The sequence below is a fragment of the Danio aesculapii genome, chromosome 17 (genome assembly GCF_903798145.1).
Source record: "Danio aesculapii chromosome 17, fDanAes4.1, whole genome shotgun sequence".
NCBI classification, from domain to species: Eukaryota; Metazoa; Chordata; class Actinopteri; order Cypriniformes; family Danionidae; genus Danio; species Danio aesculapii.
Window position 1 is genome coordinate 11,891,038 of NC_079451.1, and position 19,364 is coordinate 11,910,401.

At 39.3% G+C, this 19,364-nt stretch overlaps 1 protein-coding gene across 1 annotated transcript in view; it reads left to right on the plus strand.

The window, feature by feature from the left end:
* Positions 1-19,364, plus strand: part of zfyve28 (zinc finger, FYVE domain containing 28) — a 37,418-nt gene that overhangs the window by 12,542 nt on the left and 5,512 nt on the right. Inside the window, exons 8-13 of the mRNA XM_056476512.1 lie at positions 5,288-6,700; positions 7,177-7,272; positions 9,708-9,871; positions 11,181-11,297; positions 11,403-11,504; positions 17,817-17,920. Of these exons, the coding sequence (XP_056332487.1) occupies positions 5,288-6,700; positions 7,177-7,272; positions 9,708-9,871; positions 11,181-11,297; positions 11,403-11,504; positions 17,817-17,920 (1,996 nt within the window). The remainder of the gene's footprint in view (positions 1-5,287; positions 6,701-7,176; positions 7,273-9,707; positions 9,872-11,180; positions 11,298-11,402; positions 11,505-17,816; positions 17,921-19,364) is intronic.

The window sequence follows — 19,364 nt, forward strand, 5'->3', positions numbered from 1 at the left end:
ATGGAGACGCATTTCAATAAGCATGGCTCCTGATGATATATTAAGTCTTATGAAGTTATCCGTCTATGTAAGAAATTGAACATTATTTACAATAGTGTTAGTAGTTCACATCCCGGCAAACAGGTATCAGTGTACACATGAGTATAGTGAGTGTGAGCTTATAGTTGCGTTATGCAGGTGACTGTTCATAGCAGTTGCATTAAATCAGGGGTTCTCAACCTTTTGCAAGCTATATATATATATATATATATATATATATATATATATATATATATATATATATATAGATAGATATATATATATATATATATCTATATATATATATATATATATATATATATATATATATATATATATATATATATATATATATATATATATATATATATATATATATATATATATATATATATATATATATATATATATATATACACACACACAAACTAAATACGACCTTACGTTTTATACGTTTGCAGCCTCTGCAACTTCCGTCCATCATAAAAATGAATTTGGATGGTTTGATTTTCTGCATTTTTCACATCCGTAGCAAATATTTTGAGGGGTGTTTTTGACAATTGAGCCACCAAAAGACTAATATGAAAAAACGAATACGACTCAATTCAGACTCAGTGAGGGTGCAAGGACCTTAAATTTTTGAGGCTTGCGCAGCTTTTCGAAGAGAAATCAAACAAATGAGCGCCGTTTTCTAAAGTCTATGAGCGCAGCACACACTAATAAATTAAATTGACATACTGCAGTTAAATTTCAAAATGTGGTGTTTTTATATTTATAACATTTGAAAACAGTTCAGCAACGTGCATCACACGACCTGACGACCAAGACAACTGACAATTGACCATCACTTATTTTACCATCACCTCACGATTGAAAATGTGACACTGATTTCATACAGGGTTCATACAGGCACAGCCTAATGAAAATCAAGGATTTTTAAGCACTTTTTCCAGCACCTATTTTTATTTTCAAGACTGACACGCAATGTATTGAACACCTGAAATGTATTCTCCACAACCCATAAAAACATTGCAAAGGAACTATCTATTGATTTATAAAAATAAAAAAAACATTAATAAAATATAATAATTAATTAATAATATATTAATAATCTAATAAACCAAGACTGACACGCAATGTATTGAACACCTGAAATGTCTTCTCAGCAATTTATAAAAATACTGCATAGGAACTATCTATCGATTTATACAAATAAAAAAACATTAATAATAATAATTATAATAATAATAATAATAATAATAATAATAATTAATTAATCATATATTAATAATATAATAAACCTGCACTAAATGTGCTTGTGAATTTTTTAATTTGTTGATGTTCTCTTACAGATGGAAAGAGAACAGAATATTTATACTCAAGTTATAATATAATTACACTGCTAAAATAATACACATTTTAGTAAATAATACAAATATTTTACAAAGTACTCTTTTAAAAAAACTTCTGATTTTCATTTTGACCCTTTTAAGTTTAAAATTATTTAAATGTTTTAATTGCTTAAATCACAAGGCTACATATAGGAATTTGCACTAACAAAGTGTGGTCGATTTTTCCTTTCATCACAATTAATCTTTTTCAATAGCACTGGCAAAACTACCACATACAGCACTTTTAAGGCCATAGAGACACTTTTTGTCCATTTTTAAACTATACTTTCAAGCTTTGAAATGTTTAATTAAAATTAATGATAAAAATATTTAAATTTGAGGTTTTATTTACATATTTTACACAGTTTTTCTTATTTGCTCATTGTTGTCTATACAATAATTTATTTTACGCTTGATCTGAAACTGAAATAATTTTACAGAAAAGACAAGTACACTCTCAGTAATAAAATAATAAAGCAATTGACTTCGTTTCACTTGAGATATTTGAAATATGACAACACTACATTTCTCAAAGCAGTGTTTTGAGAGCCTTATTTTTTATTTTGATAAATGTTTTTGGCAGCACTGCAAAACAACAGCTTTAAAGTTTAGGGGTCATGCCAAAGGGGTCATGCCTGGTCACACTGTGTTTTGTTCTATAGACTTCTATTCAAACAAATGTGAATGCAGGACACTGGAAATGCAAGTTAGTGAAAAGAAGTTTTGCATTTCGCTGTCCCGCAAATTCACATCATGTGAAGACATGTAACCAGGCCTTGACACTCCGTTTGTGCTGTTTTGATGGTAGCACAAGCATGTGAAAAAAGTCAAAAATTGAATGGGCCATCAGGGATGGTGTGCTCTAAACTGAACATTCTGTCGTTTACTAAACCTTAATAAAGACAGTAAACAAGACGTGTCACTTGTATAGTTTTGAATGGGCAAAAGTTTAACAGTCAATATGGCGAATGAAGCCCCGCCTTGTAGTACTGGAGCCAATCATTGTTGGCTATAGACTGACGATTCTCTGGGGGAGGAGCTTCGACCAGACATGAATTTCTGCAGATTTTGTGTGACTCAAACATTTTGAAATTATACTAAAGGGTAGGGGTGTGAACCTACACTGGTCTCACGATTTGGTTCGGTTACGATTATTTTGGCATCGATTTGGTTCAATTCGATATCTCGGTGCATTATAGTGCATTGATTATGCTTTCCATACATAATTAGATTTTTTCTTCACAGCACAAGAATTTTTTAATTAAAATTTATGAATATATTAATATTTATATATTATTTGTAATTTTATTTTGTCCTTTAATACAAGCAGTCAGATGTATGAACTGTACCTTTAATTTGACCTGCTCAAAGAAAACACTGTTTTTGAATGTTTTAGACAAAACTCCAATACATGCACAGAAGACAGCATGAGCATTTATAGCAAATATACTAATGTAAATATTATCCCGCTTGCTTTTTGAGTGCTGTCAAGTGAGGTCTTACACCCCTATGATTGGTCATCGTCTTCACCCGCTCAACAATATGGGCTGCGATTGGCTTTAGAAATGAAAGCGCTGTTCATCGATGAGTGACGCAAAAAGAACAGCCGCGGTTACAGTCTATATGCGCATAGTACGTGCCTATCACGGGTAATGTTTAATAGACACATTGGAGAAAACTTGCACCTCAGGCACGCTTGTGTCTGGATCCATAAGTATCGCTTAAACAGCCAAGAGGAGAGGAAAAGCTACCTCACGAACACGTCAGCGGGTCAAATGTCCAAAGTGAGAGAGACAGAGATGGATTTTTACAGCATTTCTCCCTAGTAGTGAAATAGCGGCTTGTGTGCTGTGCCTTCTTCAGTGTCAATGAAAGACTTTCCAGTAACCTCACAAGCAGTTGAACTGTGCACAATTATCTACCTTTTAAGTAGTAGGAGCATTTTATTTACTCATCCTTGACTTCTTCGCCATAGTATTCTACTGCGACATCGCACATAGGAGATTAATGATGTCAGTAAGTAATAACCGGTTTTGATCTATTACTGAACCAATATTGAATTGCTCCCATCTGCATCGTGGTGCACCGAAGAAACAATTAATTTTCACACCCCTACTAAAGGGACAGTTGTTGTTTTAATTTTATTAGTGATTCCAAATAACAAAATTTAATCATAAGTTTGGCAAGCAATTTTAGAAAATTTGAGGTTTTCCCATTTAAACAGAATGCCTGAGCATACTGCCCAAGAGGCATTTCAAAGATGGCTGCCAAGTGAAATTACTTGTCTTAAAGAGACTTTGCCCTTAACTCATTCAAAATGTGTATGAGTTTTTTTTTTCTGTGTAAACACAAAAGAAGATATTATGAAGAAAGCTGCAATCTGGTAACCATTAAATCCTATTCTTCAAATTATCTACTTTTGGGTTCAACAGAAAATAGAAAATCATAAATAATTGAAACCAAGTAAATTGGTAATGCGTGACCAATCCTGTTACCGGAGATCTACTTTCCTGCAGAGTTTAGCTTCTATCCTGATCAAACCCAACTAAACCAACCAAGTAGGATCTGAAGGAGCACTTGGTAATAAAGACAGGTGTGTTTGATCTAGGTTGCAGCTGAACTCTGTAGGAAGGTTGATTTCTAGAAACAGGATTGGTCACCCCTGGTCTATACAGCATCTGATTATAATAAGTCATATAGGTCAACTAGAACATTTTATTCTATTTTATTAATCCATTAAACAGTTGAAGAATTGACGTGTTGTAAATCCAGCAGCTCTAATCTGTCCAATGCAGTGTATGGGGCACATTGCCATGGAAATATGAAAGGGATGTGTTTCTAAGTAACTCATGAAGGGGTGTCAGTTTAATGTTGTGTTTACACCAGATGCTGAAGAAGCATCAAGCGCGAGTTTTTACATGTTAAGTCAATGCAAAGATGCAAATAGACATTCTGTGGTGCGATTCGCGTGAATGAGGCAGCTCGAAAGAAGCGATGTGAGTTGAGCAATTTGCATACTTGTCTCTCGGATCGCTCGAGTTGGAAAATCTGAACTTCAGCGGACGTTCGTGTCCATGTTAATCATTCAGGAGCTTGCTCTTGTAGGGGCGTGATTATGATGTAGTGCCTGTTGTTGGTGTCCTGAGGGGAAATCGTCTTGCCGACACTGGACAACAGTTTATGAAACTGGGCTGGGCTCGGCTCAGTCGGAAGCATTTCATTTAGCAATGAAACTGGAGTCACCGGGCAGACAGATGCACCACCCATGATGCGAATTCATGTCTTGTGAAGTGAATGTCACACGCGAATGAAGCGAATTTGATGCTCGAATGAAGTGTTGAAACTCAATGTTCACGCCTTAATGCGCGAATCGTGTGATTACTCACGCGTGCCGCGTCTGGTGTGAACACAGCCTAAGTATTTAAAACTTGCACCTGGAAGGGTTCAATTATCTATGACCTTTCCTGGCAACACTTTTTTTTCCCAGGAGTCTCGCCTATTTCAAAATCATCTTGTGCTGCAACCCCCATTTTGTTATTTCTGTCTGAAAACTCCTACAATTTCAACTTTGAAAAAACTAAAGAACTTCGTAATGTGTTAGTGTCTGAGTTTAATAATAGGGAGTACATTACTGGATTAAACTTTTCACTTTTTTTCTGCGAGAATGTAATGTGTTCTAATAACTGCTTTGATTTTGTTACCAAGTGGAAAACAATTGAATCTCACATTCGAAAAAAAAATACCATTGTATACGGTCTTGGCATTAATTGTGTAGGACTGACATTAATCATTCTTTAATTGTTACATTGCATCAGCACTAAGATTAATTACTTTAATTCGGAAACTGTCTGTGAATCATGATTGTGTTTTCACCTAAGGGACCTACTGCAGACTCTAACAGAAGAAGAACTCATGACTCTGGAGCGAAGCCTCTGCATCTCTCAGGATGGAGAATTCCCTGCAGGTTCAACCAATGATCCAGCCACTTCCACTGGTCCAGAGGGTCCACTAGAAACACTGGAAAAGGACAACGGAGTTGAGGAAGTTGTGGACCTCACACTCTTCGTCACCCAGGAAGAAGATTCTGTATGGAAGGAGGAAAAAGAGAAGAAGGGACCGGCAGAGTCCTCTAGCGAGAGCGAGGAGGAGGAGCCCACTGATGTCGACTTGGCTTGTTCCATGCAGTACGATGAAGAAGAGATCGAGCAACTTAATATGATGGTGCATCAAGTAGAAGACGAAATGTCTACACTGCTTTCCCCTCCGAGTCAGAATCAGTCCCCAGCTCACCGGCCTCGACCCTACAGGGGAAGCAGTCTTGAAGGTTCCAGTGCCACCTCCAGCACACAGGCGTCCCCAAGGAGAGCCCCGGGATCATACCATGATGATGACCGGGTGTTCTTCATGGACGATCTGGAGTCTGGTCTTACTAGTGAGCTCTGCCGTGGACAACTTCCTCTTCCTACCGTATGCCTCAGATCCCCCGAGGGATCCCACAGTAGACCTGACGCATCATGTAATGGTTGGTTGACAGTGTGCCAATCGAGCGACGCAACTAATTTGGGTTGTCAGCACAAACTGAGCCAATCGACTGAGTCCGTTGGAAACTCCGACAGGGTGGTGAACGGATGGGAAGGATCGCAGGATGAGGATAGCGTACAGACTGCTGAAGAAATTGCCAATCGTACCGGTGGAATGAAGCTGTCCGCCACGGTTATTTTTAACCCCCATTCCCCAAGCTTGAGCGATTTGGCCGTGGTCTTACCCAAATCAGCTGATGTTCCTGAAACTGGCGATGGCGGGGCTTTGGTCGCCACTCAGTGCCTCCTTAACTCCTGTGTGTGCTGTGCTGGCGGGTGCGTCGACAACCACGAGGATGCCATTGAACCTGCTGGCAGGAGCATGGCGCTGGGATTCGAGAAGCACAAGCTGACCATCACGAGCTCTGTCATCCAAACGGCTGTTGCTGCTGGCAGCCCAGGGAAGGGAAACGGACATTTGCCACTCACCCTGCCCCCCTCTCAGGGTCACCTTACCCATTCTGTGCCAAACTGCTCAGTGCAGAACCAAGCGAGAGAAGATGAGAGCAGTCAGGACGGTATCCACTATCCCTGCTGCGAGAAATACAGCCCGGGGGTTCTTCTGGCTCAGGACAGAGGCTCAGGACAGGAGGGAGGGCCTAGTTGCACCCATCAGGACACGGGATGCCGAACACAACATAATGACACAGTAAAAGGGAGATCGGAATGTTTTGGAAAACATTGCAAAGATGATAACCGGAAGATAAATAGGTTTGTTTATTTGTGTGAAGCATGCATTAAGCTTTTACATTTATACAGTTCAGCCAAAAAAGAACATTCTGCCATCATTTACTTGTTTCAAATCTGTTTGAGTTTCCTTCTTCTGCTGCGCACATATTGAAGAATGTTGGAAAAAACAGCCATTGACTTCCATAGTATTTTTGTTCCTACTTTGGATGTCAGCGGTTGCTTTTTTCAACATTCCAACGTTATGTTCAACCGAAGAAAGAAATTCATAAACGTTTAGAACCACTCAAGCGTGAGTAAATGGTGAGGAAATGTTCATTTTTGGATGAACTATAGCTTTAAGCTTTAACCCCCCCTCCCCATTTTGAAAATGTTTTGTTTACCATTTAATTTGTTGATATATGAGTTGATTTCATTCTGAAGGTTGTCATTCTTTTAAGTTCTACTATTTCAGTTTCTTTTGTTGCCACCTCATGTTTTTATTTTGGAATGGTCCACAGCAGTTCTCAGGAGTCCCCCCTCAGTTCTGTCCCCAGCAGTGACATTGATGGTGTTTCTGTTACTACATGCAGTTTGTCAAGTTCATATGCACCCAGGTAAACCTTTGTCTGATAGTTAGAACTACAATATCTACGCATTGTTTCTGTAGAATGCAGCAGGGATGAGATTTTTTTGGTAGACCAATCCAAAAGTTAGCATGGCCTGGCTAAGATGTTCAGACAAAGCACAGCCATGTTTTATTGGCTCACGTTTAGCGTGTGCTGAGTATGATGTTAGAGTGTTGGATTCTATGGAAATGCATGAACTGACTAAGGCCCAGTTCTATATTCTACTTGACCCTTGAAACAGAATGATGGGGTGGGGATGAAAATATTCCCCAAAGAAACAGGACACCACTACTACATATGCAAACGTTATCAGGTTATGTTGTTAAGCTCATACATCACACGAGATGTCACCTGCATTATTCATTCTAAAAAGAACAAGCACTGTAACGTTTAACAGATCACACACTCAAAGTGTATACTGTATTTTGACCTAAAAAAAATAAGTTTGTTTTCATTTCGCAAAGTATTCAGGCATCCCTTTTACGGATGGTGGAGGATGTTGCATGAAGCAGGAAACTGTTCACTACCTGACAAAAGTCTTGTCGTCGATCCCAGTTGTAAGAGCAACAAATAATAACTTGACTTCTAGTTGACCATTTGGAAAACTGCTTCTCGTTTGGTGAACTGCATCCCAGTCATCACAAATACTGCAGAAGACCTATTGGAACCCACGTGGACCCAAGATTCTTAGAGAAATCAGTCAAGTTTGGTGAAGGAAAAATTATGGTTTGGGGTTACATTCAGTATAGGGGCATGCGAGAAATCTGCAGAGTGGATGACATCAACAGCCTGAGAGATCAGGACATTTGTGCTGCCCATTACATTACAAACCACAGGAGAGGGCAAATTCTTCAGCAGGATAGCGCTCCTTCTCATACTTCAGCCTCCACATCAAAGTGAAAAAGCAAAGAAGATCAATGTGCTCCAAGATTGGCCAGCCCAGTCACCAGACATGAACATTATTGAGCATGTCTGGGGTAAGATGAAAGAGGAGGCATTGAAAATGAATCCAAAGAATCTTGATGAACTCCTGCAAGAACGCTTTCTTTGCCATTCCAGATGACTTTATTAATAAGATATTTGAGTCATTGCAGAGATATGGATGCAGTCCTCCAAGCTCATGGGAGTCATAGACAATATTAATTCTTTTTCCACTGCACCATGACTTTATATTCTATACTGCACATTATTTCTGTTACATGAAAAGACTTTTGTCTAAGCAAAGTCAGACCTTACTGTCCTAATTAAATAATAAAAAAATCAAGGCATGATCATATTATATTTTGGTAAAATAAGTGTAATCTAGAGGCCTTTGCCTTTTCATATAAGCCAGTTCTGATACTAAATGATCAACTAGACATCAAGTTATTATTTGTTGTTCCTAAAACTTGGATAGGCGACGAGACTTTTGTCAGGGAGTGTAGTGTGCGAGTGCTCATATTCATGGATGTAACCAAAAGAAAACCGCATTAACATTATACCAGACGTGCTCTAAAATGCAAATTGATTGGTGCTAGATATTTTGAACAGACTGTCCTATTGTGTCAAATCATCAGGTATCAAAATTTAAAAATGCATTGTGGGACTGTCATACAACAGTTTTTATTAGACACTATTGTTATTGTTTTTTGGGGGCATTGATGCTTTTTTTGTTGTAAAAATCTTTATCACTCACAATTTTTCTACATTTGTGGGTATCCTTGCTCACTTGGGCAGACATGTAGCTGCTGTTTTCAGGGAAATATCCTAAGCTGTAGAGTGGTGATCCCAAAATAACTTTGTTTGAAGGGTTTTCCAGCAGTTCCCCCTGCTTCTACACCTCTGACCAAAGGTGAATAGGCACAAGTGGGGAAGTGCAAGGACTAGGGGTAGAGTTAGGATTGGGCCTATATGCAGTTTTGAGTAAGTAACAAAAAAAACCTTGTGAATATAATAAAATGACCTCCAAAACGTGCTCTGTGATTCCCGCTAGATATTTCACAAAATCCATAAAACCCTACAGCATTAAGGTCAGGCTTTCTGGATTAACTCAATGATATAAATTTCTCTTGTGAGGAAAGCCAGCAGTTTTAAACCATTGAGTTATTTAGTCATACTTCATTTATGCTTTTTTTATAACTCTTGTTCATTTTCCAAAGTTTAAGGACTAGAGAATTAATAAATGTTAAAGATGATTAAATATTTGTTACTATTATAAAACAATGGATTTGCTCTTCAGTGTTTGGACTTGCAGTGGAAATTAAACCACACTGAACTAAACTAAACTTCAACTCTGAAAACTGGACTGACGCAGTTTCAATTTACTAGAACTTCTATCTTAAGCTGCTTTGACACAATCTACATTGTAAAAGTGCTATAGAAATAAAAATAAATTGAAAAATTGTATATAAAACCTAACCAATTTTGACCATCTTGCTTTTCAGCCCCGTCAGTAGTCTGACAACGAGCTCGGACATGTCTGAGGACCTGGATCATCAGGAGATTCAAGTGGCTTTGCAAGCTGCCAAACTTGCTGCCCACAACAAAATTCGTTCTCGTTTCCATAGCAGTAGTGACCTCATTCATCGTCTTTTCGTCTGCATATCAGGTGCGTTACATGTGGATATAGTCTGGTGACTCTTGAGGGTAGAAACATCTTTTCTTCTAAATTAAACACTAAGAACTTATAATTAATTCCATAATATAAAGATTAAATTAAATGAACACCAAGAGGACGTCCACCATAAACCTAGTCTGCACTTTCAGATTTTTTTAAAGTACTGTAGAATTTTAAATCAATTTCTTCATTAAACATAACCTATTTATTGTTTTTATATTACATGTGTTATAAAAGTATTATCTTTAACATTATATGAATAGAGCAACAATCACACTTCACGTCTTAAAATGAAGATGCATATTTACTACACTGTAAAGCTGAATTTTAAGTGTAACCTAAGTGCAATGTAATGGGTATCAGTGTGTCCCCCTTATGTGCACTTTAAAATTCTGCAAAGTGTATTGAACAAAGTGTACCGTACAGTAAATGTGTAATATACACTCACCGCTTTATTAGGTACACCTTACTAGTACCGGGTTGGACCCCTTTTGGCTTCAGAACTGCCTTAATCCTACGTGGCATAGATTCAACAAGGTGCTGGAAATATTCCTCAGAGATTTTGGTCGATATTGACACAATAGCATCATGCAGTTGCAGATTTGTCAGCTGCACATCCATGATGTGAATCTTCCATTCCACCACATCCCAAAGATGCTCTATTGGATTGAGATCTGGTGACTGTGGAGGCCATTTGAGTACAGTGAACTCAATGTCATGTTAAAAAAACCAGTCTGAGATTATTTGCGCTTTGACATCATGCTATCTTGCACGACAGCAGTTGGACAGGTGTACTAATAAAGTGGTCGGTGAGTGTATGTTATTGCAAGTGCATTATAGAACTGTGTAAAATGTATTCCGCAAAGTGTAAAATGGGCTGTTAAGTGTGAGTGCAAAATGTACTCTTGTGTGATGTGCACTAAAGCAAAGTTTATAGTGTCCTCTTAAAGTGACAGTTCATCTAAAAATTTCTATCTTTGTTCATCTTTAGAACATAGTTGAAGTTATTTTAGATCTAAGAGCTCCCTCATCCTCCCTTAAAAATCAATGGTGACGTTTGAAAAAAGAGCTCTCGTATTAAATCTAAAATGTATTCATTTGTTTTCAAAGATAAGCATACAGACATGAGAATGAGTAATTAATAATGGTATTTTAATTTTTGTGTGAACTACCCCTTTAATCGTATAATCTGCTACTGTTTTTTTTTTTTTTTTTTTTTTGCTAACTCCGTAAACTAACAATACTCGAATACTTAAATACTTTGTTTTATGACTTTTTTTTTTTTTTCAAACATCTGAAGGTGTAGCAGATCAGTTGCAAACAAACTATGCGAGTGATCTGCGAAGCATCTTAAAGACTCTGTTTGAGGTCATGGCTACGAAATCAGACCAAGGGGACAATGAGAAGCCCAAGAAAGGTCAGCGAGTCACACTTCTGAAAGATACACAAACTACAACGGCAAGTTTTCATCGCTCTTTGTCAGAACTCATTGGTCTAATGTGTTGTTTTATATGCACCTCAGGTCCATGTCTGGGCAGTGCAGTGCTGGAAGACTGTGCTCTCTGTCAGGAGACCATCTCTTCATCAGAGCTCGCTGCCAAAGCCCGAGAGGGACAGTTTGAAGGTTAGTTCAATACACCAGTTATGTGTTTAAAATATGACTGGGTCTCATATAAATACATTTTCTCATTAATTCCAATCTCCTGAGATGTTCCAACAAAAATGAAGATGGAATGACAACAAATGATTGTGGATGAAATCTGAGAGCTCCCTCATTCTCCATTGACAGCAAGGGTCCCGACTCGTTCAAAGTCTAAAAATACCTCAAATCAGAACTTATGCCTTCAGTGGTTCAATTGGAATATTACCAAGCTCTGAGAATACTTTTGTGCGCACATAAAACAAAAATAATGACTATTCAACAGTTTCTTCTCAGTGTCAGTATAGAGTTATGTCTATGTATTTGTGCTTGTTGCTGGGGCTTTTTTTCCCACTGATCACACACTGCCCTACTTTAAAGCGCACCTATGGTAAAAAAATCGACTTTTCAAGCCGTTTGGACAGACATATGTGTAGGTATAGTGTATTGTGGGAATATAAATTTATATTCCAAAGTAATGCAAAGTGTCAGTTTCACAGCACGGCTGTGTAACTTGTTTTCTCTTTTCAGTCACCTGGTCAGGCGGTTTCTGTCTCCAGAACATAATTTGCGGGTCATGCTTTCATGCTACAGAAACCATTTTGTTGATTAACTTGTGTGGTCAGTAGCTGGGCCGATTTCTACACCTATATGCCAATTTACCCTGCTGACTCCAAAACTGAATTTGCATGCTTTGTTTAGCCATCTCCCCTCCTCCTAACACAATATAGACAGGACATCTTTGTCTTAATTCAGACTTGTGATAAAACTCGCAGACTGCAGTCCATGTGCTCTTGCAGACACATGGACTTCTCGAAGACGCTGTTTGACTGCAGGTTAACCAACACGTCTCAATAAAGGAATTCTGCTTGTTTTGAGTCTCCTGGACTGGGTTCTCTTCTATTTTCCCTCATTTATTTTTTTTACAACAGTATATACCATCATATTGGGGTGTTATAAACACACCCAGTCCTTTTTTTTCAATTTAACAACATAAAAACAGTGAACCAATTGGAGCTGTTTTGAGACTGACCGCAACTTGACGTAGATCCCTTTGGTATGCCTATGTAACATTCCTAATAATTTAAGTATAGTTTGAGATAATTATGTTTTATTTCATCAGATATATATTTATTTTTTTATTAAGTTTTCTTTAAATAATTGTTTTAATTTTATCTATTTTTTCTTTTCTTTTTCCTTATCCCTTGTATCATTGTTACTAGATGTACAATGAATATGTATAATTTGATGTACAATGAATATGTATGATGTACAATGAATATGTATAATTTAACCTCATCAGGATGGCGCCGCGGATGGCCGCTTCGGTGTGGGGCTCTCCAGTGTTTGCACTGTTTTTGTTAGTCTGTCCTGTTTTATGTTTATCAAATACGATCAGTTACACCAGGGACGAGCTGCTGAACATTCGGCAGTGCACACCAACTAATCAAGAACTGGATTTTGATTTTTGTGGCGTTTTGCGGAACATTGTGGTCGGCGGAGCAGCCGCATTGTGGAAACGCTACAAGACGCGCAAGCGTGGGAAGCGAGCCGGCGCGCTCGTCAGGCTAAGACAGCGCGGCTTCAGAACGGCGCTGCCCAGCATTCACCTGGCGAATCTCCGCTCTTTTCCTAACAAAATGGACGAACTACTTCTGCTCACATGCAAAAACAAGAACTTTAACAACTCTGCTGTCCTGTGTTTCACGGAAACCTGGCTAAACGAAGCCATTCCGGACAGCGCATTAAACCTACCGGACTTTCAGCTGTACAGAGCAGATCGCGATACGGAGTCAACGGGCAAAACGCGCGGTGGTGGGACATGCTTTTACATCAACAGAAGGTGGTGTACGGATGTAACTGTGTTAAAGAAGATGTGCTGTCCTGATGTGGAAGTGCTTTTCATTAACTGTAAGCCGTTTTATTCACCAAGAGAGTTTTCCTCGTTCATTCTCGTCTGTGTTTACATTCCACCGCAAGCACACGTGAGTACTGCGCTGCAACAGCTGGCTGATCTGATCACAGAGACAGAACAACTACACCCGGACTCTGTTTTTATCATACTTGGGGACTTTAATCAGGCAAAACTCACACATGAGCTGCCTAAATTCAAACAGCACATTACATGCCCCACCAGAGACAATAACATTCTGGACCATTGCTACACCACAATAAAGGATGCATATCGCTCCGTCGCCAGAGCAGCTCTAGGACTCTCCGATCACTGCCTGGTTCATCTTATACCAACTTACAGGCAAAAACTTAAAACTACTAAGCCAGTATTAAGGACTGTCAAGAGATGGACCAACGACACAGAGCAGGTCTTACAAGCCTGTTTTGAATGCACTGACTGGAATGTTTTTGAAGCTGCAGCCACAGATCTGGACGAGCTCACAGAGACTGTAACATCATACATCAGTTTCTGTGAGGAGTTATGCATCCCTACCAGGACCTACTTGTCATTTAACAATGATAAACCATGGTTCACACCAAAACTCAGACAGCTTCGTCAGGCCAAAGAGGATGCTTACAGGAGTGGTGACAGGATCCTGTACAATCAGGCCAGGAACACATTGACAAAGGAGATTGGTGTGGCTAAGAAAAGCTATGCCAAAAAGCTGCAAAACCAGTTTTCAGCTAACGACCCTGCATCAGTGTGGAGAGGCTTAAAAGATTTCACTAATTACAAGACAACATCCCCCAGTATCGACAGCAATAAACATATTGCAAACAAGCTGAATATGTTCTACTGTAGGTTTGACACCTATGACCAGACACCTCATACCCGCCCGGATCATCTCCCTACACAGCCATCAACACCACATCAACACAGCCTGGACCATCTCCCTACACAGCCATCAACACCACACCAACACAGCCCGGACCATCGCCCTACACAGCCATCAACACCTCCAGCCATCTTCCTCTCCCCCCCTGCTCTTCAGATCAGTGAGGTTCATGTGCGTCAGATCTTCAGTAAACAGAAGAGAAGGAAAGCACCAGGGCCAGATGGTGTCTCACCAGCCTGTCTGAGAACCTGCGCTGACCAGCTGGCTCCCATTTTCTCACATATCTTCAATAGATCACTGGAACAGCGCAAAGTTCCATCCTGCTTTAAGCGCTCCACTATCATCCCAATCCCGAAGAAGCCAAAGATCACAGGACTCAATGACTACAGACCTGTGGCCTTAACATCTGTGGCCATGAAGTCATTCGAAAGACTGGTGCTAGCATATCTGAAGGACATCACTGGACCCCTGCTGGACCCCCTGCAGTTCGCCTATAGAGCAAACCGGTCTGTGGATGATGCAGTCAACATGGGACTGCATTATACCCTACAACATCTGGACAAACCAGGGAACTACGCAAGGATTCTGTTTGTGGACTTCAGTTCTGCCTTTAACACCATCGTCCCATCACTGCTTGAGTACAAACTGGCCCAGCTCTCTGTTCCTAGCTCTGTCTGTCAATGGATCACCAGCTTTCTGACAGATAGACAACAGCTAGTCAGAATGGGCAAAATCACATCCGACAGCCGCACCATCAGCACTGGTGCCCCCCAGGGATGTGTTCTTTCTCCACTGCTCTTCTCCCTGTACACCAACGACTGCACTGCAAAAGACCCCTCCATCAAACTCATTAAGTTTGCAGACGACACTACTGTTATCGGCCTCATCCAGAATGGTGATGAGTCTGCATACAGACAGGAGGTGGAGCGGCTGGCGTTATGGTGCAGATACAACAACCTGGAGCTGAACACGCTCAAAACAGTGGAGATGATAGTGGACTTCAGGAGAAACCCCCCTGCACTCCCCCCACTCACCATCATGAACAGCACTGTGGCTGCAGTAGAGTCATTCAGGTTCCTGGGCACCACCATCTCTCAGGATCTGAAGTGGGACATTCATATAGACTCTATTGTGAAGAAAGCCCAGCAGAGACTGTACTTCCTTCGTCAGCTGAGGAAGTTCAACCTGCCACAGGAGCTACTCGTACAGTTCTACTCAGCTGTCGTCCAATCCATCCTCTGCACTTCAATCACCGTCTGGTTCGGCTCAGCTGCCAAAACCGACCTCCGTAGACTACAGCGAATAGTCCGGACTGCTGAACGAATCACTGGCACAACCCTTCCTACACTTCAAGAACTGTACTCTTCCAGAGTGAGTAAAAGGGCTCGCAAAATCACTCTGGACCCCTCACACCCAGCACACTACCTGTTCGAACTGTTACCATCTGGTCGGCGCTTCAGAGCACCAAGCACAAAAACAGCCAGACACAGGAAAAGTTTCTTTCCTCAGGCTGTCTCACTTATGAACAGTTAAATATTCCCCTACAGTGCAATAAATATGTGCAATACTTTCTCATACGCACTTGTACACAGCACCTTATATCAATATACAATGCAATACTCTCTACATTCGCACTTGTACACAGCACCTTATAACCTGTATATTTATAACAATCTGTACATACAACTCAACATCCAGGTTTCTTCACTAACCGCATTTGTTTAATGTTTATCTTCTTTTATTATTATCAGTTTATTTTTTCAGATTTATTTTGTGTTGTCACTTGTCACTTTATGTACACTGGAAGCTTCTGTAGCCAAAACAAATTCCTTGTGTGTGTGAAGCACACTTGGCAATAAAACTGATTCTGATTCTGATTCTGATTGTATTCAGGTCACACAATGTTAGCACAATGTAATGTTTTATGTATTCCCTGTTACTTATGTTAATAAAAAAAAAACTGCAGTGTCCCCGCCCTCTGAATCGATTGACAGCTGCGTATTAACATTTCTCTGTAGTAACGTGTATAATCATATCAACAAGACAGAATGTGCGCAAAGCAACCGGGAATAAAAGATCTATTTAGTTGATAGGATCATCAATCATCATCAAATGTGATCAAGATTTACAAGTTTAAAATGTTTTTAAAACAGTGCATGTTTGTAATAAATTACAGCGATTTACTTCATCACCACAGCCGTGTGTCAGTACAATTAGAAAAGAAGACACTTCAATCCCAGTTTGTTGAGGTTAAATCAGGTTTATTTTGTACATTAACATAACGGATATCCATACAGCAGTGGATATTAACCTGTATCTTGTCACATTTGCATGCAAATACAGTGCAAAGCTAAACGTGCGCGCTGTCTGTGTGTTTGTCCGCTGTGTATGTGTGTGCGTGAACTTTGTAACGACATTGTGTGGGACTCGTCGTTGCAACTCCACAACAAATACATCAAATAATCATTGGTAAAGTTCTTAGTGTAGTATTTCTCAGAAACGTTACGTGAGACCTGCTTCCTCCATGTCTGTCTGTTGTCTGAGCTGAGGCAGCCGAGGGTGCAGGCACACTGACAGGCACGTGGGAACAGTGGGCAGGGAGGAGTAGCATTAAAGGCACAGTTCACAAAAAACGCTACTTGATGCTCAGAGCCAGGGGCGTAGCAACCGGGGGGACGGGGGGTATCTGGGGGTAACATATGATCTCATCCAGCCCCCCCCCCCCCCCCCATTTATTAATAAATTTAATAAATTTATTAATAATTTATTAAAATTATTAATAAATAATTTAAATTTAAGGCCAGTCTGAGAGGGGCTTTTTATTGCTGTTTTTTTTCTCTAATGTATCTTATTTCCTATTACCTATGCTACCTCTCATCTGACCTGTCTTCCCCTGAAATGTGTGATGTTTGTGAATGGACGGAGGGGTCAAATTACGCTGCATGTAAAAGTGTATGTGACAAATAAAGGCTTTTTTAATCATCATCATCAAGGGTGCAGGTATACTAATACTGAGGAAACTGTTAAATAAAGTCATTATTCACAAAAGAGCGCTGTGCTCTTTATGCATTTTGTGCTTTGTCACGCTGCTGATAAATGACCTCAGGTGCGTCTGTGTGTTGGTTCAAACAGAGAAAGTCACATGTGGGCATCCAGGATATACATCAGGGCACAGTTATCATGATGGTGCACGATATTCTGCCACTGAGCCGAAACAAACTGTTTATGTGCGTACAAAAGAGTTCTCGCAGCTTGATAACATTCTAATTAAACCACTGAAGACGTAGTCTGTACTGTTTTGGTACCTTTCTGGACTTTCTGAAAGAGTCTGGACCATTACTGTCTATGGAGGATGAGGGAGCTCTCCGTTTTCATCTAAAATATGTTCATATGTTTTCGGTAGATGAATAAAGGTCTTCTGTGTTTTGACAGAATCTTTGTTTTTGTGTGAACCTACTCTTCAATTAATGTATAAAAATTGCACATTCTGTTTTTCTTTCAACATCAGACCCTCCTGAATGGGTGCCGGATGAGGCCTGCAATTCCTGCATAGCATGTAAAGCACCATTTACAGTCATCAGAAGAAAGCATCACTGCAGGAGCTGTGGAAAGGTACTGTCCCTGTAGTTTTTAATAGGGTTTGGGTTTGGCTGGGCTTCATATGGGTCTGTTGGGCCCTTTTCCACACCCTGATTGACCTCTCTGTGTGACATTGATGATTGTCCTGAGAAACATTGTCATTAGCATGCCATTCTCTGTTTATTTGGGCGTATTTGAACATGGCGACTGTGCTCGATTTACACTGAAACAGTCGCTCCGGGAATGCCTGAACTTGAACGTTTCAGCCTGCTTGAATCAGTTTTGTAAATTAATATTAAATGCCTAATTGAAATTTGGTTGAAGGAACATATTGGATACAAAACATGAAACGTGTAAAAAAAAATTACCAGCTATTTTTTTGTAACTATACTTGAAGGGGGTGTTCATAAGACTGCAATGAAATTTGTATAATCATGACATGACACATGAAAAATGCACCATGCATTTTTTTTTATTTTTTAAACTATGAAGTGTCATTTGCTCAGTTATGTCATTTTAAATTTAAATATTACATTGTTTGTCATGACAACTTGACATTATAAAGACAACATACTGTAACTTGTCATAAATCTTTCATAAACATGACTGTCATGAGGCCTGCTACATGTTCCATGTTACGTTTTTTTGTAAAGCCCCTATAAATACTCAGAACTGAAGTCTGTTTATTCTGATGGATGACTGACATGAGTGGAACATAAGTCTGTGCACTCTGATCATTGAGATGCATCCCAGCAAACAATTTTTGGGTTAATAGACATCTAAACATAGACAGCTTGGCTAAAACAAGGCTAAACTTCGGCTATCAGTGAAAATCTAATAGACAACTAAGAATAGCCCAAAACTAGACTAGTCGTCAAATAGACAGATTAGATAGAATTTATATGTGTAGTCATTGATTTCTGTTTATTTGATGACTAGTCTTTTTTTAGTCTATTCTTAGACGTCTATTAGATTTTCACTGACAGCCCAAATGTAGCCTTGTTTTAGCGAAGATGACTATGTTTAGACATCTATTGGACATCTTTAAAAGACAAAAAAAATGCTTGCTGGGATGTGACACATTTTGGTCCATTTAGAAATGTTGTCTACTAAAAGGGAAAAAAACAAGATGAAGTTGCAACAAATGAAGTGAGTTGGCCAAATGTTAAGTCTGCTTTATAACAGCAGAGCATAGTGTATTACTAGTGCTCACATCTTAAGGGTATAGTTCACTCAAAAATAAAATTTACTCTGTGTTTACTCACCCTCATATTTCTTTATTCTGTTTTTTACACTAAAGAAGAGAATTTGAGAATGCTGAAAACGTAGACATCCATAGTGAGAATAACAAATATTATGGAAGTCAATGGTTACAGCGTTCTCAAAAATATCTTCTTTTGTGTTCAACAGAATAAAGAAAGGTTTTAGATTTACACAAATGAAGGGAGAGTAAGCACTGTTGGGTAAGTTACTTTAA